At 45.9% G+C, this 27,405-nt stretch overlaps 1 protein-coding gene across 7 annotated transcripts in view; it reads left to right on the top strand.

Moving 5' to 3' along the window:
* Positions 1 to 27,405, top strand: part of LOC105021872 (DNA-binding protein SATB1) — a 48,806-nt gene that overhangs the window by 9,006 nt on the left and 12,395 nt on the right. Inside the window, exons 1-11 of one of the 7 annotated variants that reach the window (XM_020041391.3) lie at positions 79 to 1,174; positions 2,633 to 2,877; positions 5,093 to 5,269; positions 7,106 to 7,232; positions 9,108 to 9,231; positions 15,144 to 15,255; positions 16,725 to 16,802; positions 19,045 to 19,532; positions 21,565 to 21,792; positions 23,975 to 24,049; positions 24,377 to 24,607. In XM_020041391.3, coding sequence (XP_019896950.2) covers positions 2,658 to 2,877; positions 5,093 to 5,269; positions 7,106 to 7,232; positions 9,108 to 9,231; positions 15,144 to 15,255; positions 16,725 to 16,802; positions 19,045 to 19,532; positions 21,565 to 21,792; positions 23,975 to 24,049; positions 24,377 to 24,607 — 1,860 coding nt within the window. In that variant the 5' untranslated portion in view covers positions 79 to 1,174; positions 2,633 to 2,657. Of the gene's footprint in view, positions 1 to 78; positions 1,175 to 2,632; positions 2,878 to 5,092; positions 5,270 to 7,105; positions 7,233 to 9,107; positions 9,232 to 15,143; positions 15,256 to 16,724; positions 16,803 to 19,044; positions 19,533 to 21,564; positions 21,793 to 23,974; positions 24,050 to 24,376; positions 24,608 to 27,405 lie in introns of those variants that run through there. The other 6 variants (XM_020041390.3, XM_010889850.5, XM_010889853.5 and 3 more) reach the window with 6 other exon arrangements.

The following is a 27,405-nucleotide window of genomic DNA, read 5'->3' on the forward strand; positions in this document are numbered from 1 at the left end:
ATCGGCCTATTTTAACATTGTCCATAATGGTCCTGTGTAGTGTCCATTCGCGTAGCCTCTCGAATATTGTGTATTTGCGCGCCTGAATGCATGTGCGTGTGTTATTCAGTAATAAATGCAGAACCGCCTCACTCTAATCAAGCTGATTAAAAATTCCTGCGCGCCCAGCCGGAAATCGCACCATCCTCTCTGTTTTCTTTCCACTTTTTTACTTTATTTTCGGTTCTCCTATCCGCCAGGACATCGCGTCACGAGCGGCTGCCTTGAAGACTCGACATGCGGTTCAAATCGTCTTGTTTTGGGGGTATTTTCTTCTGAAATGAGGAGGAGAAAGGGAAAGCAAAAGCAGCGCCAGCACCAGCAAGGGGAGTGATGAGTCAATACAACTAATAATTTAATGGGGACACAGAGGGGAAAGAGAGAGAAAGAAGAGCTCCGTCCGGACGCAAATTAAACGAACTGAACACTTATCGCTAGCAGCTGTTATGCATCCATATAGCGAGCCTTATCTATTCTCGACATTGGAAAGTAAATCGCACTTTATAACCTGTTTGGGTTTGTATATCGTTGCTGCATCGTGTCTACATGATAGCAGATCATTGTCGATATTTTTTTCTATCGGACATAGAGAAGCGGAATTTATATAACCCACGTTATTTTTGTATGCGTTTAAACATCAGGATTGTTCGCGACTGGTAGAAATAACAGATTTCACCACCGCTTACCACTATCCGATGTTCTATTCACGAACGACTGCCTGATAATCGTGGTGGATGCGTTGTGTGAACTGAACAGAACTCGTTGCACTTGTAACCGATGGACTATCCTCGAGACAATTATCCGGTTTATTGTATCTGATGTTATTTTCTTCGCTGCGTTTAATAAGACGGACGAATGACTGTTTTTCCATTGAGCAAATAATTACATTTATTTAGGCTTACCAATGTTATCGCATCCCAGTCTGTCTCGACGTCTTCTCTTATATAAATTTGGGTTGCTCTTTTGTACATCAGCCTATCTCTCAAAAGAAGAACACGTTTTTGTAGAGGACCTATCATTCAAACCTAGAAAGCATCAAACACTGAAGTTTTCTTTCCCCTGACAAAACTTGAAGAAGGCAACGTTCACCAAGACTGCATTATATGCTTTCGAGTATTAAAGTGCTGAGTTTCAGGTTGGTTTTCCCTAAATTAACTTTTTCCAAAAAAAAAAAAAGAAAGATGTGTGTGTGTGTGTCTTGCTGTCTTTTTTAAAGGTCATTCAGAAATACTGCCCTAGACCTCCACCAATATCCGGGTCTGGATTCTGTTGCCCCCATTTAAACAATTAGTTGCTTCATTGCATATGATGAATGAAAGAGTCCATGATCGTTTGCATGCTGGTGGTAAGGTGGGGGAAAATAATTGTGTCCTGTTCAGTGTTTGGTTGAATATTAGAAAGCACTTTCTTTTAAGAACTGTTTTTAATACAACCCATCTGAATTTAACCGTATTATTACACCAAAATAGGTTATTATAATGTCTCTAAAATAAACGATGTGAGATGTTTAACTATGTCTTGCAGTTGTGGAGAGCCTGCCTAGGTGTTGATTGTGTGTTTCCTGCAGTCAGAGCCTTTAACTGTGTGTCAGTTTACAACACCCAGGGGTAACAGGCGTGTGAGACTTCACTTCACCTTGCACTGCAAACTCTTTCTTTCCGACTGCCCTTTTCCTCTCAGATATCGAAAGGTATAAAAGGTATAAATAGTCACATCTCACCACCTGACTTTTGTAATGTGTTCTCTTAAAGCTAAAGAACAGTTTAAAAGAGCCTGCCTACACTCTCGGTATGTAATGTCCCGTTGAGGCAAATGCTATATCACAGTCTTCTTCTTCAGGTCCTTTACTCTGTGTATGTATGTTTCCCGCATAGCTTGTCTGTTGAAGTGCTGAAGTGACTCAGGCTGAATGTGTTAGCTCTTCTCTCTCAGCCTTCACTGTTGCAGGCCTCGTGGGCTTGTGCTGTGAACTGCAGTAATCATTGGAGTGGAATCTCTCTGCAAATGAATGTGTTTGCACAAAAATGGTCTTGTTTGCCCACCACATGGGAGTCCATAGTGGGACAGACATAAATAATACATGCTCTGAAAAATTGGACCATTACAATGGCACAAAATGTTGCAAGTGTGAATGAATGAAAGAATAGAAATGACAGTTATTCTTGTTACTGTTATGTTTCGGGGCTTTTAGTTACTTTCAGTGCTTTTTCCATGATAACCTTCTACATTTTGTTACTTTTTCAATGCCCATATACTCAACCTTAAAAATGATTTGGCATTTGGCTTCATATAATGCATTTGATCTTTGCTGTATGAAGGATAACATTAATTTAGTCATCAACTGAAAACAAGGTCCAACCCTAATTTGAGTTTCACTTTGAACTCAAACCCTAATTAGTGATAACTGCCTTGCTTAAGGACAGAACGCCAGATATTTCTATCTAGCTCTCGACCAGATTTGATTTAACCTCCTTACAGTTATGGGCCAGAAGCTCCTACCGCCAGGCCTCTGCCCTCTGCGTGTCCTTAACCTCCCGGATGCCCTGCCAGCTAGTTAACACCCAGACTGTGTCACTGTCCTGTCTCCTTCCAGGTGATAGTGAGCAGAGGTGCTGAGAATGATGGACCATCTCAGCGAGGCGTGCCTGGGGAAGGAGAACTGTGACTTGGTCAACAGCATGGGCGACCGGGACCCCAAAGCCCCGCCAGCCAAGCTGGCCCGGCTGGAACAGAATGGCAGTCCCCTGGGCAGGGCCCGTCTGGGCAGCACCGGGGCCAAGCTGGCTGGGGTGCCGTACAAACCGTCGGGACACCTCCTCAAGACCTGCCACAAGAGGGGTGAGTGGCACTGCTCAGGGGGGTGTGTGGTGTGTGTGTGAACAGTATCCCCAGTCACAGAACCAGTATCCCCATTCAGAAGAACCTCAATGCCCAATGACTGCCTGCGTGTGTTGGAACATGAGAGGCGTGGAAGGTTGTGTGTGTGTGTTTTTGTGCTTTTACTATACTTGTTGTGATTTGGTTCGGTGTAGGAGTTAAGGAAAATAGTATCCACAGAGGGCGAGGGTCCCCGCAAGGATAGTAAACTTAACTTGTGTTTTCAAGTGCATCTATCCTGTTTGGGTCCAAAAAACTATGACAATTTGACCTCGTGACATTTTGCTGACCCCATGGGAAAAAAGGGTATTTTTAGATTAATAGTTAGAATCAGGGTAAATATCAGAATTGGACAGGTTTGGGGTTAGGTTTAGGGGTTAGAAAATTAGAATGTGGAATGTGAATATATCTTTGGGCTCCCACAAGGATATTGAAACATCCCAACCACAACTATTTACGACTTGAGCCCTCATCCCATGGATGAGTGTATGTACATGTTTTACTACCCTGCTGGGGAAGAAACAACCTTGCAATGATAGTGAAACAAGGTAGAAAGGTTAGGGTTTTGGGTAAAAGTTACAGCTTAGGTTATGTTTTGGAATGAGGGTTAGTCTTAGGTGTGTCTGGTTAGGTGTAAGGTTATGGTCATTGGAGTTAGGAGTTAGGGTTAGGGAAAATTATATTCTGAATGGGACCAGTATTTAGGTTTCCACAAATCTACATGTGTGTATGGCTGTGTGTTTACAAGTGTCCTGTTGTCATGGTTTTGTTTCCATATTCCTGCACAAACTGATTTAAATGTCCCCTTAGTCATCTTTGTGCACACACCTACACTTAGTGCTGTTTGTGAAGACCCATTGTTTATACCATGGCTTTTTGAGAATGATTACTGTGTTAGTCTTCTGCTTAGTGCTGTGTCACTGTTTCTCTCCTGTTTTTGTTTATGTGGGTCTTTTTAATAGCCATTTTTGTTTAACAGGCCGTTATTTTACAACGATAACGTACCGTTTTAATAGAACTACTGGCCTGGTGTCATTACATAAATAATATTACCGTCTTCCTCAATAATTAGTCACAGAACACCAGCTGAGAATGTGAAATGTTCCTCTTAAACTATCAACACAGTCCTCTAGTTTTTCAGAATGTTTCAGTGCATTTTTTGTTTTCCAGAGGAAATGGTGAACTTTGGAGGCGTCTGTCGCTGATGTTTCGCAGGGCCACAGTGGGCATTGTTTGAGCTGAATAATATTTACCATGGGCTTTTCTCTGCTCCATGAAAACAAAGGCCGTATTGATCCCCAAATGAACCTACACAGCAGTCTTTATTGTTAGATCTTTATCTATTAGAATCAGGGAGAGAAGCAGCATTTCAGCACATTCTCTGGCATCTGCTGATGATTACCCAATTCTTCGATTGTTTGCCAGAGATGTTAGTAGATTCATGATGCCGTTCATTAGAAATATTATAAGTTGAGACCACTCAAAATTAGATTATTAATATGTTTCCTCTTATCACCAGAACGCTATAGATTACAGTTGGAACCAACAAGTTGTCATGCCCGGAAAGTTAACCCAAATATAGTTTTTTAACCAAATGGCATAATGGGAAATCCCTGAACAAAGCAAGTCTTTGGACAAGGGTTCCTTGCTTCAATCTAACAGCACCATTGAAACACACTTGAAAATCTTAAGGTGCATAGGAGTGTTAACTTTTAGAGTGATGCGTCATGGGAATGTGATTTGGGGTTGGCAACAGACACAAAGCAGCTCTTCGAGATTTGAGCACCTTGACATTCAGTCAACGGCCCTCAGCCAAAAAGTTGTCCGAAAGCACAGAAAGGCCACGATTCGTGGAACAAACATTGTATTTATTATAAAGACTGAAAGCGCTTGAAATCGCCACTCCCGCCCCCGCGTCATGGCGCCACTTAAACCTACCAGTCACTCCTACGACCCCACCACTGGTAGTTATAACAGCACCATGAGTTACCACACATCCTTTATAACTGCGTTTGTAACTCTCCATGTCACCGTAACAGTGCAGCCACTGGCGGCCGTCCACTCATTCATGAACAGGGGTAGTCTGACGGAATCGGCTGTGTCTGAATGTAATATTAATCCCCTGGCTGAAGGTCACCATTTGTCATGTCTGAGCCGCGCTGCTCTGCGTCCACAGGCAACATGCTCCCTGTGTTCTGCGTGGTGGAGCACTACGAGAGCCCCGTGGAGTTCGACAGCAAGGAGGAGCACGCCGAGTTTGTGCTGGTCAGGAAAGACATGCTGTTCAACCAGCTCATCGAGATGGCCCTCCTCTCCCTGGGCTACTCGCACAGCTCGGCGGCGCAGGCCAAAGGTACAGTAGGACCGGCACACGCCCGGCTCACCAACCCGCACGCTCTCTCGCGAAAGGGCACGCTCGCCCACCATTCGGCCAGCAGCTCGGCCCCCACACTGCCTCTCTCCGGCCCCCACCCATGCTTAGTCCCCCAGCTGATGTGACGGACCAGGTCAGGCGGCTGACATTGATCCCAGTCAGGGGATGTAGCTACATGTGTCTCTGCAGTTCTCAGGGCCTCCCCCTCTCTGTTTGTCTGTCTGTCGGTAAACCGCCAGCTAGTTCACTCTGTGGGAGAGGGGAGTGAAGGTGGGACCCGTTGCAGCTAATTGCGAGTCTAACACAGAGAGCTGGGCTATTTCCAGGTGTCTCTCAGCCTTTATATCAGGCCTCACAGCCAGACAGTAACACAGCCCACCAACACACTTTTTCACTGCGCATTTTCTGAAACAGGACATCTCTGGTTTTTATATAAAATAAGAGATGGTGTGACTGGTGTTTATATGTAATAAGACGTAGTGTGTCCTTGGTGTTTATATGTAATAAGACGTAGTGTGTCCTTGGTGTTTATATGTAATAAGACGTAGTGTGTCTCTGGTGTTTATATGTTATAAGACGTAGTGTGTCTCTGGTGTTTATATGTTATAAGACGTAGTGTCTCTCTGGTGTTTATATGTAATAACACGTAGTGTGTCTCTGGTGTTTATATGTAATAAGACGTAGTGTGTCTCTGGTGTTTATATGTAATAAGACGTAGTGTGTCTCTGGTGTTTATATGTAATAAGACGTAGTGTGTCTCTGGTGTTTATATGTTATAAGACGTAGTGTGTCTCTGGTGTTTATATGTAATAAGACGTAGTGTGTCTCTGGTGTTTATATGTAATAAGACGTAGTGTGTCTCTGGTGTTTATATGTAATAAGACGTAGTGTGTCTCTGGTGTTTATATGTAATAAGACGTAGTGTGTCTCTGGTGTTTATATGTTATAAGACGTAGTGTGTCTCTGGTGTTTATATGTTATAAGACGTAGTGTGTCTCTGGTGTTTATATGTTATAAGACGTAGTGTGTCTCTGGTGTTTATATGTTATGAGACGTAGTGTGTCTCTGGTGTTTATATGTTATAAGACGTAATGTGTCTCTGGTGTTTATATGTTATAAGACGTAGTGTGTCTCTGGTGTTTATATGTTATAAGACGTAGGGTGTCTCTGGTGTTTATATGTTATGAGACGTAGTGTGTCTCTGGTGTTTATATGTAATATGACGTAGTGTGTCTCTGGTGTTTATATGTAATATGACGTAGTGTGTCTCTGGTGTTTATATGTTATAAGACGTAGTGTGTCTCTGGTGTTTATATGTTATGAGACGTAGTGTGTCTCTGGTGTTTATATGTTATAAGACGTAATGTGTCTCTGGTGTTTATATGTTATAAGACGTAGTGTGTCTCTGGTGTTTATATGTTATAAGACGTAGGGTGTCTCTGGTGTTTATATGTTATGAGACGTAGTGTGTCTCTGGTGTTTATATGTAATATGACGTAGTGTGTCTCTGGTGTTTATATGTAATATGACGTAGTGTGTCTCTGGTGTTTATATGTAATATGACGTTGTGTGTCTCTGGTGTTTATATGTAATATGACGTAGTGTGTCTCTGGTGTTTATATGTAATAAGACGTAGTGTGTCTCTGGTGTTTATATGTTATAAGACGTAGTGTGTCTCTGGTGTTTATATGTAATATGACGTAGTGTGTCTCTGGTGTTTATATGTAATATGACGTAGTGTGTCTCTGGTGTCAGTTCGTCTGTATAAAAACTGAATATTGACCTGTGTGTGTGTGTGTGCTCTGCCCATGGCAGGTCTAATTCAGGTGGGCAAGTGGAACCCGGTACCACTGTCCTACGTGACGGATGCGCCGGATGCCACCGTGGCAGACATGCTGCAGGACGTGTACCATGTGGTCACACTGAAAATCCAGCTGCACAGGTCAGTCTCCTCCCCCAGCCACACGGCCACACATACTGTTCAGCTGCAGACCACACACACACACACATACACACACAGATTGGTACTGCTGGTTTAGAAGCCTGTGCCAGCTGCACACACTCAGCCCTACCCTCAGCAGCCCACTGCTACGACAACCCTCTGGGGGGCTGTTCACTCTGTCTCTCTCTCTCACACACACACACACACACACACAACCAAACACACAGGTTGTTCCTCCTCTTTCTATCTTCCCTTCCTCTGCACCTACACTAGCCAGGACACAGGAGGTTGGGTTCATGTCTGCCAGCTTGTCTCCTGATGTCCCTCTGTCTGTTGTTTGTAGTACACTCTATTTATTATTTATGCCTATATGCATTATATTCCATGACACATAAACACCTACAGACCAACCTTCTGACACCCTCCATCTCCCCACCAATCACATCCAGTAGACCCCAGACCAACCTTCTGACACCCTCCATCTCCCCACCAATCACATCCAGTAGACCCCAGACCAACCTTCTGACACCCTCCTTCTCCCCACCAATCACATCCAGTAGACCCCAGACCAACCTTCTGACACCCTCCATCTCCCCACCAATCACATCCAGTAGACCCCAGACCAACCTTCTGACACCCTCCATCTCCCCACCAATCACATCCAGTAGACCCCAGACCAACCTTCTGACACCCTCCTTCTCCCCACCAATCACATCCAGTAGACCCCAGACCAACCTTCTGACACCCTCCTTCTCCCCACCAATCACATCCAGTAGACCCCAGACCAACCTTCTGACACCCTCCATCTCCCCACCAATCACATCCAGTAGACCCCAGACCAACCTTCTGACACCCTCCATCTCCCCACCAATTACATCCAGTAGACCCCAGACCAACCTTCTGACACCCTCCATCTCCCCACCAATCACATCCAGTAGACCCCAGACCAACCTTCTGACACCCTCCATCTCCCCACCAATTACATCCAGTAGACCCCAGACCAACCTTCTGACACCCTCCATCTCCCCAAGTAGACCCCATGCCAACTGCCGGAGTGTGTAGGCACACATGGGTATCCGCCCCCCCCCCAATCATAATTCATGGAGGCATGCAATGCGAACACAGCCATATGTCCCACAGACGTGAGGCATGTACATCTCGCACTTCATCAAATGGAGAGATCCTTATCAGAAACAACCGGGCTCTCTCACTGGAGACCAGCTTGTTTGCCTTCTAATTCCCCCTCATTAATAAGATCTGCTTTTAAAGGGGGTCCACTGTTATAGGACGGATTTTGTCTTGTGGTGGTGCGCATCCAATCCCAGATGAAGATGCTGTTATCTGTATACCACAGAGGCACATCCGAACTTTGTGTTTGTACGTGCTGCATGTTATTATTTTCTCTCCATCCGCAGCAGAAATCTAGCCGGTAACACCTTAAATTGTTTCGCCGAGCACAACGAGCCAGGAAGGTAGAAGTAACATGAAATAATAGTCGCCACATGCAGCTGATGTATAATTCATGCATCAATACAGCAGATGTGTTGTATAAAGTAATTAACTAATCAGAACAATCAGGAGAGAGAGGGGGAGAGAGAGAGAGAGAGAGAGAGAAAGAGAGAGAGGGGAGGGCGGGAGAGAGAGAGCAATCTCCAGATGCATCTGCCAAATGAAATCTGTCTGTCTTGGAGGGGTGCTTGCAGCAAGCAAGGCTCCAATGCTCATCTCTCTCTTTCTGCTGTTCTCCCCTGTCTCTCCTGTTCCCTCCTTCTCTCATGCCCCTCTCATTATTCCCCCCACCCCCTCTGACTCTACCTTTTCTCCTCCCCCCCCTCCCCCCCTGCACCTCTCCGTCCCGCCTGTCTCTTCTCTCAGTTGTCCTAAACTGGAGGACCTGCCCCCAGAGCAGTGGACCCACTCTACAGTAAGAAATGCCCTCAAGGAGTTACTCAAAGACATGAACCAGAGCTCTCTGGCAAAAGAATGTCCCTTATCACAGGTGCTGGAGCCGTCCACAAACCCCCACTATTCCATTTGCCAAAGACTGCCGGTGTCCCTTTTTTTTAAATGCCCAGAGTTTGATAGAGTGGAACAACCAAGTAGAGTTGCGATGGAAAATCCAAATCAAAGGCCACTGTCGTCCATACGTTCTGTCCCCCTCCACACCTCTGCAGAGGCAGGGGCATTAAACCAGCGCACCCTTATTTTGGGATAAACAATGGATCCACTTAGAATCGTGTGTGACTGTCTTGATACTTCAGGCTAGAAATATCTTGTGTTTCTGAAGCTTTTTCCCCTCCACCACCTCGTTCACTCACTTTGTCTTGAAATAGCTTGACTCTGTAGAATTATGGCCCTTGTCGTATATCATAGTGCATAGCTGCTCTGGAGGAAAGAAATGGCTGTATATCTTTCACAGGACCCTTCGGCAAGGGGACAGGGCGGTGTTTGTGTGTGTGAGCGCTAACAGTGTTTAGTGTGTGCTCGTGGTTTCGTGTGTGTGTGTGTGTTACAGTGCAGTATGTAGTGGACTGTTCCCTCCCAGAGGCTGCCGAATGGTCACCTGGAGGCTTGTGGTGTGTGTGTGTGTGTGTGTTTAGTCAGATAGAGTGTGGTGATAATGTAAAGAGTCCCCCGGTGGCGTTCAGTCTGAGCAGAGCCGCGGCTCCCTGCCTCTCTCCCTCCTTCGGCCCGGTAATCACCCTGTTTACGGTCCATATGTGAACCGCTCTCTGTGGTGCGGTCCGACCGGCCGTGTGTGCTCAGAGGACAGCATCCGCGTTCCCTAACCCTCTGTGTTGCTGTAGCGGTTGTTATTCACTCATTATTCGGACCCTCTGCCTAACCGAGGCTTTCTGAAATGGAAACAAAAAGCCACAGCCACCTTCTCGATGACGTTCTCTGTTCGTCCCGGTATCATATACCATACTCATAAATATTCATAAATATGGTATACGATAAGCAGCAATCCCTTGCGTCATGTCGTAAGCCTTCACAGATGGCTGACGTGAACGTATCTGGGATGTTGCGCTGGGGTTCTGTGTGCCTACATCAACCGAGGTATCTCCGGCGTCTCTCTGTAGGTGTACCCAGTCAGCCAACTATTAGTCCTTAGTGGTGGGGCACGTTGGGTGCTGGGTGTGAGGCTGCCTGGATTGGAGGGTTACGGGTGACAAGGAAAACTTGCGACATGTTTCTGCTTAAAATATTGCGGTCAGAATATGCTTATGAAAAACTAGGCGATTATCTCTTGGATTAACAGAAAAACAGGACACCTTGCATGTTGCATCTGGTTTCTGTCATGGCCCATCACGGAATTGCAATAAAACTGTCATAAAAGCTGCAGCCATGAATTGCTATCTAAGTTGTTGACTAATGATCAGCATTAGCACGTAAAGCGAGCGTGCATATCCAGATTAGCGACTAGAACACACACGTTTAATGTTTCTGTGTCTGGCCTGGTAAATACGGAGTGGTCTTATTCATGTTACAATGCAGTTTAGAAATCTACTAATTGCACATCTTTGCCAACACAATAATAGGCTAAAGGTCTAACCAGAGATAATTGTTCCAATTGTATTGATTTAAGTGGGACTACTGGTTGTATGTCTAAATATAGCTTTTACGTAACACTGCCTGTAATGGTATGGGATGTGAAGTGTCTGAGCTATGAGCCTTCTGCAGGCTGGACGTGATATCCATCTGATTCTGCAACATCCACTGCAGACTGGTACGCCATAGGATTTCACCGGCTCTGTACTTGGGACGTAATGGCCACCATTGATATTGGCTGCTAACAATATTGACTTTAAGCTAAAAATGCAGATGTAAAACATGTAACCCAATAACGGTCGATGTGAAGACGTGCTCATTAATCATAGTTTCTTTGACCGGTGGTCAACCAGTGAGAAATTCACCTAAACAGCATAGTTTGGATGTTTGGGGTAGTCAAACTTCTAGTTATAAGTTTGGGGTTGTCAGAATCTAGACTCCTCATTTCAGAAAACCAATGCTTGGGGCTTATCATTGATCTGTCAAATTTGTGCTGGTTCAATATTTCTTTCCATTGTGTATCACACACTTTAGGATCAGACATGTGCACCGTTAATAGATCCTAACAGCAGACAGATTAAGATAAATAGTGTCTCTGACAAACTGAAACAACAGGACTATTGAAAATGTAGCATATGGTGATAATATGTTCCATTGAAATATCCTTTTTTGGTAATGCTCAAGCTATGTCATTTAATGAGGGCAGCAGGTCTTTTTCAGCAGTGTTTTGAAGCAATGGGCCAAGTCCGTCCACAATGAGAAGAAAAATGTAAACAACAGAGTAAACCAAAAAGTCCTTTGATATGGGATTATATTCAGGTGAAAAACAATAGAAGTGGTATTTAATCAAATAGAATGACTGGTAATCTGAAAGAATGTAGTTTTTAATATACAGAGATTGTATAGTGCATTCATCTGGATTTAAGTAAAAAGCAATAGGTTAGAGACAATCCTAACATGTGAGGTAAAGTGCAACATCCATTCATATAAACTAACATGGATTGATTCAGAAATAGATGTTGTGCTTTTCATCTTATTCAATTTATCTTGATAGAAAAGTAATCTAGAAGTAATTTATGTTGTTTTACTGGGGTGATCCAGATCTTAAGTTACTGATTACAATTTTGGAAACATAACTAGTAGTCATGGGGGAAAATAGTAGTACAATGTTGAAAAATATTTAAATATTATTTTTGCAAACGTTTGCTGTATCTTGACCACTTCTTTTGTTTCTATTTAATACCTTTCATTTTATTTTAAATAGGGAATCAATTTATCACCACTTTTACTTCTGTGACTGATCAAAAGTATTTTTTTTCACAGATCTGATACAGCAATTAAAAATGGTGCGTAATTTTTAAATTGTAATAAAATCATACATCGCACCGGAATAATCATGTACCGCAATGGATAGAATAGTGATGAATTGTGGGGATTGCAGTACATGCTGTATTGGCACTTGCATGTTGTGATGCTATCATCCAGTTCCAGGCGCTTCCCAGTCCTAGTTACTAGGAAGTGTTTCAGATTCCATTTAGAAAGTAACCTACCTAACCCTGGAGGCTACAAGGCATAGTGCTCCCAAGGGCTTCTGGGAAGCAAACAGCGCCTCGGGAGAGGAAAGTGTTTGTTCAGAAGACAGGAACGATTGGCAACTTTTAGAGGATTAGTGTCTCCTTTCTACTCAGGAGGGTAATCCAAGGGAAATAAAAATGAACACATTCAGAATCAGGGGGAAAATGATGAACCCTACCTCAGAACAGGGATCACAGTGAGAAATGATGAACCCTACCTCAGTCCAGGGATCAAAGTGAGAAATGATGAACCCTACCTCAGTCCAGGGATCAAAGTGAGAAATGATGAACCCTACCTCAGTCCAGGGCAAAAAACAACTGTCTTTGTCCTGGATCTTGTCAAACATTTAGTTTTGTTCTTTTGTGCTGGGGAGTCCTGCTTTGTGTGTTTGGCCTACAAATGCCCTGAAGAGCCTCTCTGGGAGGGGGACCTGAGAAAAGAGAAAATGTATTCACCACGGCAGCCATTGTTATAGTTCCCAGTGGAATATGGTTTGACTGCACTCAGATGGAATTCCAGTGTAATGCCCCCCCCCCCCCCCCCCCAGATGACGAGTGGACGGAGTCTCACTTAAAAGTTTGACTGCCCATCCTCCCCCCCTTCTGCTCATGACCAGTCTCCGAGAGGGCCGGCTCTGTGACTGAGTCTGAGCATAGCCCCCTGGCTCCTATGAAACTATGGCAACAAAAGAGGCCTTTCCGCACCCCCTCCATCCCCCCTTCCCCACCGGGCGGCCCTGACAGAGCAGCTGTTCGGTTGCATAGCAGCAAATAGCCATCAAAACCCTGTGCCTGTAAGCCCGGGCCCCGCTCTAAGGCAGCCATGGGCAGAGCTAGCGGCAGGCCTGGTTGATGTGTGGGTGCACGTGTTTGCGCTCCATGCGTGTGTACACATGCGTTTGTTGCGTTTGAGAGGGCGCTCAACCCGACTGGTGTGGCGGAGGGGAACGGAGAAAGGGCCCCCGTTCAGCGCCGTGTGTTTAGAGTTTATTCCGTGCGCTTGCGTGTGTGTCTGTGGCAGAAAATCCCCACAAGGACGGTAAAACAAGACCTGATGTTTGACTGCGCTTGTGCTTGCAGGCTATGAAAGGCTATGCCTCCATGCCTTTTTTATGTGCCTCTCCCATAACGGAAAGGGGAGTAGATGTTTGGGGCAGATAAAGGCCCTGTGCGACTTCCTGGGCACACTGATAAGCTCCCGTGCTGTGTATGGCTATCACTGTCACTCAAAGGGCCCAGGCAGGCAGCATCCTGTTGACACACACACTGCCCTGCACTACCTGTTGATGGTTGCTGGCTGGCAGAGGCCCCGTGGACACCATGTACGGAGTAGCAGCAGTTGTGTGTGTGTGTGTGTGTGTGTGTGTGTGTGTGTGTGTGTCTGTGTGTACTAGAGTTGAGGTGTGTGTTTGTATGTGCGTATACCTGCCTCTGTGCATGCGTGTGTGTGTATATGCTTGAGTTGTGTGTGTGTATACAAGAGGTGTGTGTGTGTGTGTGTGTGTGTGTGTGTGTGGAGGAGTGATGTATGGTGGGAGAGGGCTGATTAATGAGGAGCGTTTATTAGAACATCTGTGCCAAAGATGGAGGAACACAAGCAGCGTGTGTCTTGGGTGGGCCCTGCTGTAGCTGGCACTGCTTCTCCCTCGCCCAGATAGCGGAAACAAAACACGTACCCCCCAGGAACGGACCGGGCACCAGCCGAGTTCATTCATATGGATTCGTTTGATGCCCGATATGTCACAGCTTCGGTTAACGCGGTAGAATGCAGTCCTTAATTGTCATCCTCAAGTCCATTCTTTGAGAACTCATCCATCGTCCACGGTCGGGCCATTTCACCAGCCGTGTTGTGTAGTGGTCCCGGGGTCAGGAGGTCAGCACGAGTCCACGGCGATCCAGGGCAGCAGGCTGCGTCCGTCGTCCTCTTCCATCTCCGTTGAGGAGGAGGGCGACGAGCGGCTGTGCTGTCAGCGCCGTGTGTTGTTCACTCAAGTGCTGCTGTGCCAGAAGGTTCCCCCCCGTCCCCAAGTGCTCATATTAAAGAAATGATAAAGATGGCATACCTGTAATTTGAAAACAGATGGTTTGGTCTTTTGAATATTTATGACAATCAAAACAATTTCTCCTGCAATCCACCCGCGGGCCAGGAAGGTGTTAAAACATTCATTTTAATGAAAAGAAAACCGCGCCTTGTTTGCAAGGAATGCGTTTGAGAAATAAATAGGGAAGAGTAGAGGCAATTGTGGAGAAGTCGAGAGGGCACAGATATACAGGAGGCTCCACTGCCTTATATCTCTTGGAGATGTTTTTAACAGATTGTGGAAATAGGGAAACTCTGAGAAAAACCCCTGAATGCACATTGGTTTAAATTGCCTGAGTTCTAGATGCTAACATTTAATAAGTCTGTTTGTTATTTTCCTTTTAGAAAGTAAACTGTTCTTTACTATGGTAATACATCCAGATATCAACTAGGCTACCCATTCAGTCAAGCCCCCGCCACCCCCCCCTCCCGGAAAAATTCTGTCAAACTCTCTGGCATTTGCTAATAAAGGGACACACCTCTTATATTTCTTTATTTGTTTTACATTTGGAAGAACTAGACCAAGATGTGTGCATGATCGATAAGAAATGGTCTTTGCTAGCTTGTTGTTTGTGCACCTACATGTTTTATTCATTTTGACTAGAAACAGCGTATTAGTGCATGTCACTGCAGCATTAATAAATGTCCTTCTGCTGCACATTGCGGATCCTGAAGGTTTTCTCTCTTTATCAACCTCTCTTTCAGAGTATGATTTCCTCCATTGTGAACAGCACTTACTATGCAAATGTGTCAGCGGCCAAGTGTCAGGAATTTGGGCGCTGGTATAAACATTTCAAGAAGACAAAAGATATGATGGGTAAGCAACATGGAGGAAGTGCAAGACGTTACACCAACACTGTAGCTCAGCCTCCCCGTCACTATTCCAATATGTTTGACGGTCGTGCCCCCCCCCCTTTGTACAATAAACACATTTTAATCACATCATCTAATGATGGCTGTGTTCAGATATCTCACACTGCTCAGTTTCACTATGTTTTTCCATTTTTTTTGTTATCCATTCAGTGTAATCTGTTATGATAGTTTCAGTAATGGCTCTCAAAATCACAGCCTAAATTGAGGTCCACGACCTTAGTTCATGAATATTGTTGCAGTTTCCTACAAATGACACATTGATGGTTTTACTGGCATTCATGTGGTTAGAAATCAAAAGGGTTGGGGAGGAACTGATAACATGTAATCATTTACCGGAACATTGAAGGTAATTACAAAAAACCCAGAATCAGTTTCACTTTCCAAAAAAATATTGTAACCAGATTACAATATCTAATTAAAATCTAGATGATTCCTTTTTGGATTACTTCTGTTTTGCAAATTACACCTTAGTGCATTCACAATTATATTCAATTCAGCATTTAAAAAGGGTAAACATTTAATTTGTTCCTCCTGTCCTTTTTTTAATGCCTCTTCTGGGGAAAAGTAATTTTAAGTAGTCATATTATATAAGAGTCAGGTAATCAAAAGTTATGTTACACATTAAAATGTTGGATTGGTAACTTGTAACTGATTTTTTAAGAGACCTATGTAACCATGGACATTATTTTGTTGCCAAAATAGAACAATGCTGACTATGTAATTTTGACTACTCTGTCCTACTGGAGTTCTTAATTTGTTTTGGCAATAACATACTCATAAATCATCATATTATTTTTATAATTATACATATTTGTTTCTCTACCTTTACCTTTCTCTGCCGATGTCAGACTTTTCTCCGGACCATGTTAAAATCAGAAAATGTACCAGGACTTGAATGAGATTTGTTCAACACGTGCTAAACTATAGCATTTTGAAACCGTGCGACGGAAACTGAATCAAACTACGTGTTTCAGTTAAAACCTGTACATAGACTGATTACATGGTAAGGAAACAAATGTTTCCATTCTAGTTTTATACTTCTTTCAGTTTTAATTTGTGTCAATTATTTTGTTGATAAAAAATATTGACACGTACCCATAAGGCCATTGGCCTCGTACACATCTTCTTGGGTACACAGTTCATGTAACATTCTTCTAGAAGATGACATGTATGGATCTCAAGTAGACACCATGTTGAAACAACCAATCATTTAAGTCCTGTGTGTATTTCCCAGTTGATATTCCTGTCCAATATACAGTGACAGCATCAACTCCTCATGTCCACGTCAACCCCTTCTGGACCTGTTGGTGTCACAGCCTGAACGGGGCCTTAACCCTGTCTTTCTCTCTTCATGTGCCCTGTGTGTCTCATCCTCGCGCACTCCCGCCGTGTGTATGTGTCACGTCTGTGCAGGCATGCGCCAACCCTCCCAGCTGGAGGGCTACCTGGGCACGTGTGTCCTCCATAACAGCCCACGCGCCAACACACTAGGTACGTCACATGACCACACACAAGCACGTGCACGCACACACACACACACACACACACACACACACTGGCATTGTGGTCCTACCCACTACTTGCCCCTCATGTGGCGCTTTGTCGCCTGCGGCGCAATGCTCAACCTTAATATTCATAGAAGGGGGATGTTTACTTGCATGCCCGCTGAATGACAGCCACGACACCAAGGGCACCAGTGAAAAGCCAGCCGAAAGGCTACAACAGAGCATGTGGGCCTCTCCTAAGAGATTCACTGCCACTGTAGTTTCATTAACATACTACGCTAACACCGCAGGCAGTACATTTAAGTGAATCCGCCTGGTTGAACACACTGAAACACCTTGGCGAGGCCACGTTCAGCAGGTCTCTGTCAGGGCTTCCTGTAAGGGAACCAGCAAAGTGGTCTCTACTCAGTTCAGGTGTGAAAGCAGTTCAGGGCACCTTCCCTGTCCAGCAGCAGAGAGACTTCCATACATGTCTCTCCTTCACTCACTCCTCACCTCTCCTTCTCTCTGTCTCCCTACCTTTCACTTTGTCTCTCCCGCACGTTCTTTTTCTCACCCTATTTCTCTCAATGTTTCTGTTTCTCCTTCTCCCTTTCTCGCTACCTCTCTTTCTTGCTTTTCTCTCTTTTTCTCCCTGTCCCTACCACCCTCTCTCTCTCTCTCAACCCACATCCCATTTCCATTGTGTGTTTAATCCGGGGTTCTTTTGTGGCTGGATTCCACACAAGGACTCCCGATTCTGTAGCTGCCTTTCCTCCAGGGCCTGCCATGCTTTTTTTGCCACCCCTTTTTTCAATTTGCATGGAAATGTTGTGTGTGTGTGTGTGTGTGTGTATTTGGTGTGTGTGTATTTGTGAGCATGCCCCCCAGCAGTGTGTATGAGCGGGCGGACACACACACAGAGTAGAGAGACAACAGGGAAAAGGCACACCGAAGCATCACAACCAGGGAATGCTGAGGATTATGGGGGAGATGTGATTATTACCAAGTTTTTTTTTCTCCATAATCATTTGTTTCGACAAATACTGAAAAGAACGGTCTTGGCCGGGTTTTGTGTTTGGTGACAGTTAAGAGAACATGCTGATAATACATGTGAATATTATGTGCATTTCTGGAGCTCTTCCATGCACTTAATCTTTTATCTCCCGCTGAAATATTGAGTTGTGGAAGATTTTCTCCCCCTAACACCAATTTGTGCCTCTCAGAAATATGATTTATATGATTCCATGTGATTTGTCCCCCAAGTTGGCACATCTTGGTGTAAATATTTATGTATGGATTATTTAGAGAGACTATTCTAGGTTCAGAGCTTGTTAATGATTTAATCTACGTATATTAATTCTTTAAGATCCATATCCTCAGTAGATTCTACCAGCTCCAAGTACTAGTCTGACCAAACATCACAGTCACTTATTATTTCTTTAATGTTCCTTTTTAAGGCTTCTTTTTCACAAAAGTGTCATTTAAAGAGTTCAAAACACTTACAAGCTGCTATTATGTACTTCCAACATCCTCCCAAGTACGAGGAATGCCCTGAATACTATCCGATGCTATCAAATGACACATCCATTATTTCCTCAGGCCGCGGACAGGCTGGCATATGGAAGAGGCAGGGTTTAGGATTCTCCTCAGTTCGGCAGAGCTCTCTCTCTTCCACGGCCCAGAGCTATATTTAGGCGGTCCCAAAAATGTCTTATTGGCTAGCTTGGATACCTTGTATTAGGTATTAGGGACATAAAGAGCGATTCAGGGATTGTTAGTCTTCCTGAATGCACGACAACACACACACACACACACCTTGGTTGCTCATGTGCACACAGTCTTCCCATGGCTGCCAGTGTTGGACAGCATCTGCCACACAGCCCTGTATTTATTGCTCACATGATTTGGCCATGGACATTATAAACTAATTTTGTGAGCTGCAAGTCCCACACTGAAGCTCTTTATCTGAGGGCTTGATCTAGCCTGGGGATTTTTGACGGGCAAGTGTCAGAACAGCCGTGTCTTATCACACGGGATGAGGCTGTTCCCTTTTTGCCTGTTGCAGTGTTTTCAATTTGAAAGCCAGTTTTTTCCTCACCCAAGTTATTTGGGTTTTACGTAGTGCTGTTTGAACAGTGGCTGGCCATGCAACGTCATCTGTGCTTTTCAACCAATAACTCTGCTCCCTTCTCCTTTCCTCTTCCCTCCTGCTCCTCATCCGTCTCCTGCACCTTTCCTTCCGCCAGCGGACATGGACGGCCTGTCTGACCTTTCCCCTCCGGGTCCCAACCACAACCACCTGACCTTTTCCCAGCAGCCCATCCCGGGGAGCACGGCCGAGCAGCCCCCCTCCTCCCCGGTGCCCCCCCTGCCCCCTCCGTCCCACAGCGGGGGCCAGACCCCGGGGCGACCTGCTCAGCTCCCCCCGGGTCTGCACCACCCAGGCCTGGTCTCCACCCCTATCAGCCCCCAGCTGGTCAACCAGCAGCTGGTCATGGCCCAGATCCTGAACCAGCAGTACGCCGTCAACCGGCTCCTGGCCCAGCAGTCGCTGTCTCAGCAGTACCTCAATCACCCGCCGGTCAACCGCAACGCCCTGACCAAGCCCATGGAGCCCCAGGTGGCCAGCAACACGGAGGTGTCCCTGGAGATCTACCAGTGGGTCCGGGATGAGCTGAAGAGGGCCGGCATCTCACAGGCCGTGTTCGCCCGCGTGGCCTTCAACAGGACCCAGGTGTGGAGGAGTTTCCATATGTGTTTCTATTTCTTTCTTTTTTTTTATCGTTGTCAATAAAAAAAAGTGGGGTGGGTGAGTGTGGGGGGGGAGTCAACATCTGAAATGACAAAACAGGCAGTCATTACTTTTCCCTAAAGCACTCTGACACGTCTGTGACAAGGACACCACTGTCTCGAGTTGGAGCGCATCAAGTATAAACAGCGCGTTCTTGTCGCAAGGCCGTCGACACAACAATTGGGTTAATAATCCTTTATGACAACCCAGCAACACAATGCAAACCAGCGCAGAGCTGCAGCACATCTGGCATCTCGCCTCATCCGCCACGGCTGTGCTGAGACACGGGAGTTAACTTTCCAGGCGGGCAGTGCCGGGCCCTTACAGAGATAATGTCTTAAGATGTTCTGCATATTTCGGGGGAAGGTGGCAGTAAACCTCATTACTCCTCCGCCGCTTTGAAGTTGTGTGTGAAACCTCTCGATAAACATCTACTGGAATCAGTGTGTACCGACGTCACCCCCCCCCCCCCCCCCCCAAACAAAAAAAGCGGTTACCAGACAGTGTTGTTTTTTTTTTGGTGCAAATTGGCAAGCCTCTCTCCTTATCTCTCCGCTATGAAGAATTAGTAATGTGCCTTTGGAGAGGCTCGTCTTGGGTTATTTGTTGTTCATTCGTTTTCCCCTCCTGATTCCGCCCTGCGTGTTAATAAAGGGGGACGTGTGGGGACACGTAGGGCCTGGCGTCTGCGCCAAGTGGGGGGGGGGGGGTGCGTTGCACCGGTGCTCACCGGTTCTTTTTTGTAGAGACGCGGCAGATTTACTTGAGATTAACTGAAAGGGGTGATGGCTGGGTGTGATAAACATACAAGCATGTGCGCACAGACTGTGCACACACTGGCATGCAGACACACAAACACACACACTCTCATTGCCATGAGACTACCAGTGACATCCACTCTGTCACGGGGAAGCTTTCCTTCCCCTTTTAGGTGTAATGCCCATGTTCTTATCTTCTTTGTACCTTTCACATTTACGACTGTTCTGTGGCTTTTAACCCTAACCCTAGTGGGTTTGTGAAACCGTTTGACCCAATGTCCTAAAAAAGGAAAAATGAGGCTGATCCTACATTTATACCGTTTTTTACATTGTCCAACTTCCTAGTAATCAGTGAAATAAAAGCCGGTCAGGGAACATCAACATCAACAGTTCCAAAAAGTATATGTAGAGGACTGTTGTTGCTTATTTTCAGGGCAAGAAATGTTCACTTGACACTCCTTGTATAGTGTTATTTTGTGAACTCAGAGGTATTCATCGCGCTGTCTTCATAACATCACTTAAACGTCCCCCTGGTTGCTTCCACTGCGACTAGTCCTAGCTTCGCTGACGTCATGTTTATTACCAAATCATTTTGTTTAATACCAAATCACACACCTATTGATAAAGAGAAGAAGCAGATATTGGATTGCTCAGTGTGTGTCCACCAGCTTCTGAAAAGCCTCAATCACTCAGTCCTGATAATACAGCACAGAGAGTTGGTCCGTAATGACGTTATTCAGGGCTGTTGAAGAGGAACAGAGGAGACGCTGATTGCCGCATTGATGCTCAATGAGTCAATGTGCTGTAAGAGTTCCATCATGTTCAGAGTCTGTGAGAGTTTACTGGTAGAAATACAATGTACTGAACCGACTGGACATCACTCAGTCCAAGTGGATTCAGCGTCAGGCTCTTTGCTGGGCTCTAATGGAATCTTCACTTTCTTTGTCTTTTCCCATGTTTTATTTCCTTCTGCTTCCACTGTTTCTCTTCACCTTCTTCATCCCCTTCCATCATACATCTCATCCCCACTGTTTCTCTTCACCTTCATCCCTTTCCATCATACATCTCATCCCCCCATCCCCCTTCACCTTTCTCTGGCCTGGTCTCTCCTTCGTTCTCCCTCCCCCTTTCTGTCTGGATGTCTCTGTACCTTTCACTCTCCTCTTTGTCCCTCCATTTCTGTCTCTCTCCCGCTCTCCCTCCACTTTTTCTCCCAGGGTCTTCTCTCTGAGATACTGCGTAAAGAGGAAGACCCTAAGACAGCTAGCCAGTCTCTCCTGGTCAACCTGCGGGCCATGCAGAACTTCCTGCAGCTACCTGAGGCCGAGCGCGACCGCATTTACCAGGACGAGAGGGAGAGGAGCCTGACAGCCGCCTCGGCCATGGGCCCGGCCCCCCTCATCAGCACCCCGCCCAGCCGGCCAGTGCAGGTATGGAACGAACAGGCAAGCAAGCACACAGACGAAGGAGCGCGGACACACACACACACACACACACACCCAATGTGTCCATTTACTTTGACCATGAGTGCCACTACCCCAACCCACCCATGCAATTACAAAGGAAGTAACTGACAACAGGAGCAGCTCTACCCGCAGTCTGTTTATCATTCAACTCGTAAACCCAGCCCGTAAACCGCCTTCAACTCCCACCCCGTAAACCGCCTTCAACTCCCAGCCCGTTAATCGCCTTAAACTCCCAGCCCGTAAACCGCCTTCAACTCCCAGCCCGTAAACCGTCTCGAACTCCCAGCCCGTAAACCGCCTTCAACTCCCAGCCCGTAAACCGCCTTCAACTCCCAGCCCGTAAACCGCCTTCAACTCCCAGCCCGTAAACCGCCTTCAACTCCCAGCCCGTAAACCGCCTTCAACTCCCAGCCCGTAAACCGCCTTCAACTCCCAGCCCGTACACCGTCTTCAACTCCCAGCCCGTACACCGTCTTCAACTCCCAGCCCGTACACGGTCTTCAACTCCCAGCCCGTACACCGTCTCGCCCACAAATCAAAGTCATTTATTTAAAAGGAATGTGGCAACTTTTCCACTTAAGTAGATTTTGAGTGCGGTCGAGTGTGTCTGGGACGGAAAGGGTGAGACAAAGGCATCCTCTGTTCAGACGCTAACTGAAGACAGCCTTTTATTTAGGAGAGAGTGAGAAGGAGTTCCTGAGCCACCCATTGGCCGAACAGGGAGGCCTCTTTGAATGCATGGCCAGATCACAGTTGCTATCCTTAAAGAACTGGAAAGAAAGGGAATAATCTGACGCCGAACCAGTGGTTTGCAACTAGGAAACTAGAGGCCAATTGGCAGTTCATGTCTCCAGTCGTTGTTAGGCTGTGAAGGCTGGACAGAGGGAGATGCCTGGGACAGGGTACAGTGACACATTGACCAGACTGGACCATGTTTCAGCCTGACCTCTGTTCAGGCCCTGACTCTGTTTCTCTCCGTACTCCCATGTCAAACGTAGGTGTCAGCTGGTGCGGGTCTGTTCTGGACTGAATGATTGTGTTAGTCACATTGCGGAGCCAGGTTTTCACCTCTACAGGGCAGCATAGAACATCCATGCCTTGTCTGACCTAATCTGCATATCAGGAAATCAACATTCAAGAATTTCCTATACAATTGTTATAATTGTTATTGTAACATAAGATCATCGGCCCGAACGCACATCTCCATGTGCTTTACTTCCCCTATGGCTGACTCCTGACACAGTAGGGCTCTCTGACCTGGCCAAACACCCACTGACAGCCCCATTGGAGGATCAAGTAATGTGTTAGGAGAACCAGTCCCATAAATCAGTCAGGGTGGCAATTGAGCGGAGACAGGGAGGCTTTTATTGGCCTCGTAACAACCGCTGCCGAGGTATGTTTCTCCTGTGTGCCCATGGGTGGCTTCAGTGCTCACACCAGTCTCTGCTTGTCCCGGCCTTAACAATTAACGCTACTGAGCAAAGTGTTGGTAGTCAGAGCACATACCCACACCCCTCGCCTCCTAGCTCGTTAAATGGTTAAAAAAGACGCCTAGGAATGGTAAAACATTCCGGTTTACCACAAATTTGGGAACTATTATCTTTTCATAACCCCCAAAATTGCTCCCTGTCATTTGTCTAGACGTGCACATCAGAATATATTTTTGGAAATGTAGTGCTATATATGTTTTTTACAGTCTGTTTTTGGCAAGTTTGTAACTGATGAGATTATTACCAAAACTCTCCTATTATTGCTGTGATGTAAAATAATGTATAAAAAAAAGGAAAAAGAGAGGTTTTGTTTTAAAATGACTCCATCTGGACTTCACAAATGATAATATTAGAGATAAATTTACAACAATTAGATTATTCGATAGAAAAGATATTTAATTCACATTCAACAAATATATTCTTCTCAGAAGGTTCCATTACTCTAGAGACAACACGCCACAGAATGGTCTGGATTCAATTATCTCACTGTAATCTGATTTCTGATCTTAGCTTCATCAGTGAGACTGTACTAAATATGTGTTATACAGTGCTGCCTAACCGCGTGGGTGTGTGTGTGTGTGTGTATGAGTGTTTGTGCCTGCGTGTGTGTTTTTGAATCCCCTTTGTGGTGCAGAGGGTGAGGCTGAATAAACATGTGTCTGTTGCCCCAGCAGCCCAGGAGAGAAGACTGCAACAACGTCAGACCTGAGGACTGGAATCCCAGAATCCCTGTGGGCATCTCTCCTGTAAGCACAACACAGCAGTGAGCCACCTCTTACTGCGACACTTTCACTCTCTCTACAGCGTTTTGTGTGACGTAGCACGATGTGTTCCGAACAGTTATTTTAGAAAAGAAAAATGAAATGCATGCTTGCTTTAAAGCATTGAAATTGTTTGATAATTATCAGAATATGGGTAATTATAAAGTATGACATTTTTGTTTATTTAACATATTTATATAATTTGTGTGTAAATAGATGATTCATGAAATGCATCAAATAATTTGAATGTGAAATTGTCTCCCACGTTTCAAATATTTTCAACCCGTTTCCCTCCTCTACCTATCTGGACAGATCCCTGATTCCAGAAAACATGGCAGCATCACCTTGTTTTCCAACCCCTTTGCTGACACTCCTTATCCTGCCCAGGTGAAGGCATCTCCACTCCCCGGAGAATGGAATGGCAAGACGGAGAGTTGCATCCTAAACATCAACTCCTCCATCTACGAGGAGATCCAGCAGGAGATGAAGAGGGCCAAGGTGTCCCAGGCACTGTTTGCCAAGGTGGCAGCCTCCAAAAGCCAGGTACAGACCAGGTGGCCATTTTATTACAGACACTGACCTGAAAAGCGACAAGCAATGATGCATACATTTTGGTTTTTGCAGTGCTGTAGAAAAGGATTTACTGAGATTATTTATTGTTTTTGGGGAAGCCTGGACAAAATGTGAATCAAGAGAATGTCTTAGGCCTTATTACTTGGTATTTATGTTATAAAACTATTAGTTAGATTTCTGTGAACGGTGAGGCTTGAATTAATAATACATACATCAACATAACATGTATGGACTTGTCACGGAGACGCTTTGTGTTCCTCCCAGTGTGGTGGTTGAAATATTAGAAAAACAAAGGAATAAACCTCAATATAAAACCAAATCTGGAGACCCAAAGGGGGTTGGAAAACTGAAGCGCCACTTTATGGCCTCTCTTCTCCGAGTGGTGATTTATCGCCATAATGACATATGTCTCCTTTATTGTGGGTTTAGCGAACAGCAGACAGTGTTTCAACACAAAACAAACCTGTTTATATTAGCTGTGCTCTGAATAACTCTCAGCTAAAGCGGAGCCTGTTATCTCTCCCAGGGAACAACCCACTCGTTGAATACAGGCTTGTGTGAGCAAAATTACCATCAGTTTAACTCTTATTAAAACTAATTAAAGAAATGCGGAGCAAGCCATTATTATTAAAGGTTTCGTATATCGGCGAGCACAGTTGAATTTTTTTTCCACAATTGTTACTTGATGAAGTAAAGGGAAATAGATTAAACGTGTGCCAAATTATCTGGAAATATCTGTGGAGGTTTTTGTTTTTTCCGCTGATTGTGATGATTATAGCACCAGATACCTTTGTTTTACCAAATTGCAGTTTGATGCACAAACCACTGTTTTTGTTCAGGAGTTCAAAGACTTTGAAGAAAAAGGAGAGTAGAGAGGAAGAGGGAGAGACCCGTCCATAAAGGAGAGTAGAGAGGAGGAGGGAGAGACCCGTCCATAAAGGAGAGTAGAGAGGAGGAGGGAGAGACCCGTCCATAAAGGAGAGTAGAGAGGAGGAGGGAGAGACCCGTCCATAAAGGAGAGTAGAGAGGAGGAGGGAGAGACCCGTCCATAAAGGAGAGTAGAGAGGAGGAGGGAGAGACCCGTCCATAAAGGAGAGTAGAGAGTAAGAGGGAGAAACCCGTCCATAAAGGAGAGTAGAGAGGAGCACGGAGAGACCCGTCCATAAGGAGAGTAGAGAAGACGGAGAAACCTGTCCATAAAGGAGAGTAGAGAGGAAGACTGAGAAACCTGTCCATAAGGAGAGTAGAGAGGAGGAGGGAGAGACCCGTCCATAAAGGGGAGTAGAGAGGAGGACGGAGAGACCCGTCCATAAAGGAGAGTAGAGAGGACGGAGAAACCTGTCCATAAAGGAGAGTAGAGAGGAGGACGGAGAGACCCGTCCATAAAGGAGAGTAGAGAGTGGGGAGAGACCCGTCCATAAAGGAGAGTAGAGAGGACGGAGAAACCTGTGCATAAAGGAGAGTAGAGAGGGGGGAGAGACCCGTCCATAAAGGAGAGTAGAGAGGAGGAGGGAGAGACCTGTCCATAAAGGAGAGTAGAGAGGGGACTGAGAGACCCGTCCATAAAGGAGAGTAGAGAGGAGGAGTGAGAGACCCCTACATAAAGGAGAGTAGAGAGGAGAACGGAAAGACCCGTCCATAAAGGAGAGTAGAGAGGAGGACGGAAAGACCCGTCCATAAAGGAGAGTAGAGAGGAGGACGGAGAAACCCCATCCATAGCGTAAACTCCCAAATATCTCTTCTCAGGGGATTGTTTGTGACAGAACAGGCTTCCACTGAGCTCTTTACGGTCTTGTTCCCTCCTTCTCTTTCTCTACCCATCTCTCTCTCTCTTTGCATGTCTCACTCTGTCTCTCCTCCATTCATGGTGATGGTCGTGGCGGGTGTGAATGTGAATTGAGCAGCAGATAAGAAGTGTGCTAATTATGCCTGTGAAAGGGGGCCTGGGAGAGCACTTATCTCTGTCTCCATCTCATAATGGGCGCTCCCCGGGCAGCTGGTGCCCCTCCCGGCCCAGCCCCACACCACCACTAGGGGCAGCGACGGCACCACCACACCGCCGGGCTCAAACCCAGAAACCCTGTCCCAGGTTCTCTGGAGTTGGGGGTTGTGCGTGGTGGTGTTGGGGGTTATCCATTGGGGTGCAGGCTGGCGAGAGGAACAAGGGTTTGGGGAGGGGCGGGCTCTACCCCTGGCACAGAGGCTGGCACATGCGTGTCCGATTGGTGTGCCGTGCCCCCGCCCCGGCACAGTGCAGGAATTACTTGCCATCGCACGCTCGCACATATCGCAGCCCCGTGGCCCTGGAAAAGCTGGAGGACGGGAGAGAGTGTGGCTCCGGGAGCTTCCGTGTGTATTTGCCTTGCCTAGCTGTGCTCCTGTTGAAGGAGTGGGGAGGAGATCTGAGATGGGAAACAGGGGTGGTCTCCTGGGTGGGAGAGCTCTAAGCACAAGTTTACAGATTCACTTGCTGTGGTGTGTGGGAGTGTTTTTTTTGTGTGTGTGTGTGTGTGTGTGTGCACGAGAGCGTGGTTGTGTTGCGTGGGGGATGGGGATTGGAACGCAGCCATCCTGTCCCCTCTCAGGGCTCCTAACCACAGCAGACCTCTCTCTCTCTGCCAGCCTTTAACTGGTTGGGCTCACTCGTATTCACACTGGCATTTTAATCACCTTTTTAACATCTCCATTTTGGGTGCAGTGAGAAAGATTCCGTTCCGTCGTTGGTAGAAATCATGTTCAGGGATGAAACGTCACATAAGGGTATAAAT

This window comes from Esox lucius, chromosome 20 (assembly GCF_011004845.1).
Source record: "Esox lucius isolate fEsoLuc1 chromosome 20, fEsoLuc1.pri, whole genome shotgun sequence".
Classification (NCBI taxonomy): Eukaryota; Metazoa; Chordata; class Actinopteri; order Esociformes; family Esocidae; genus Esox; species Esox lucius.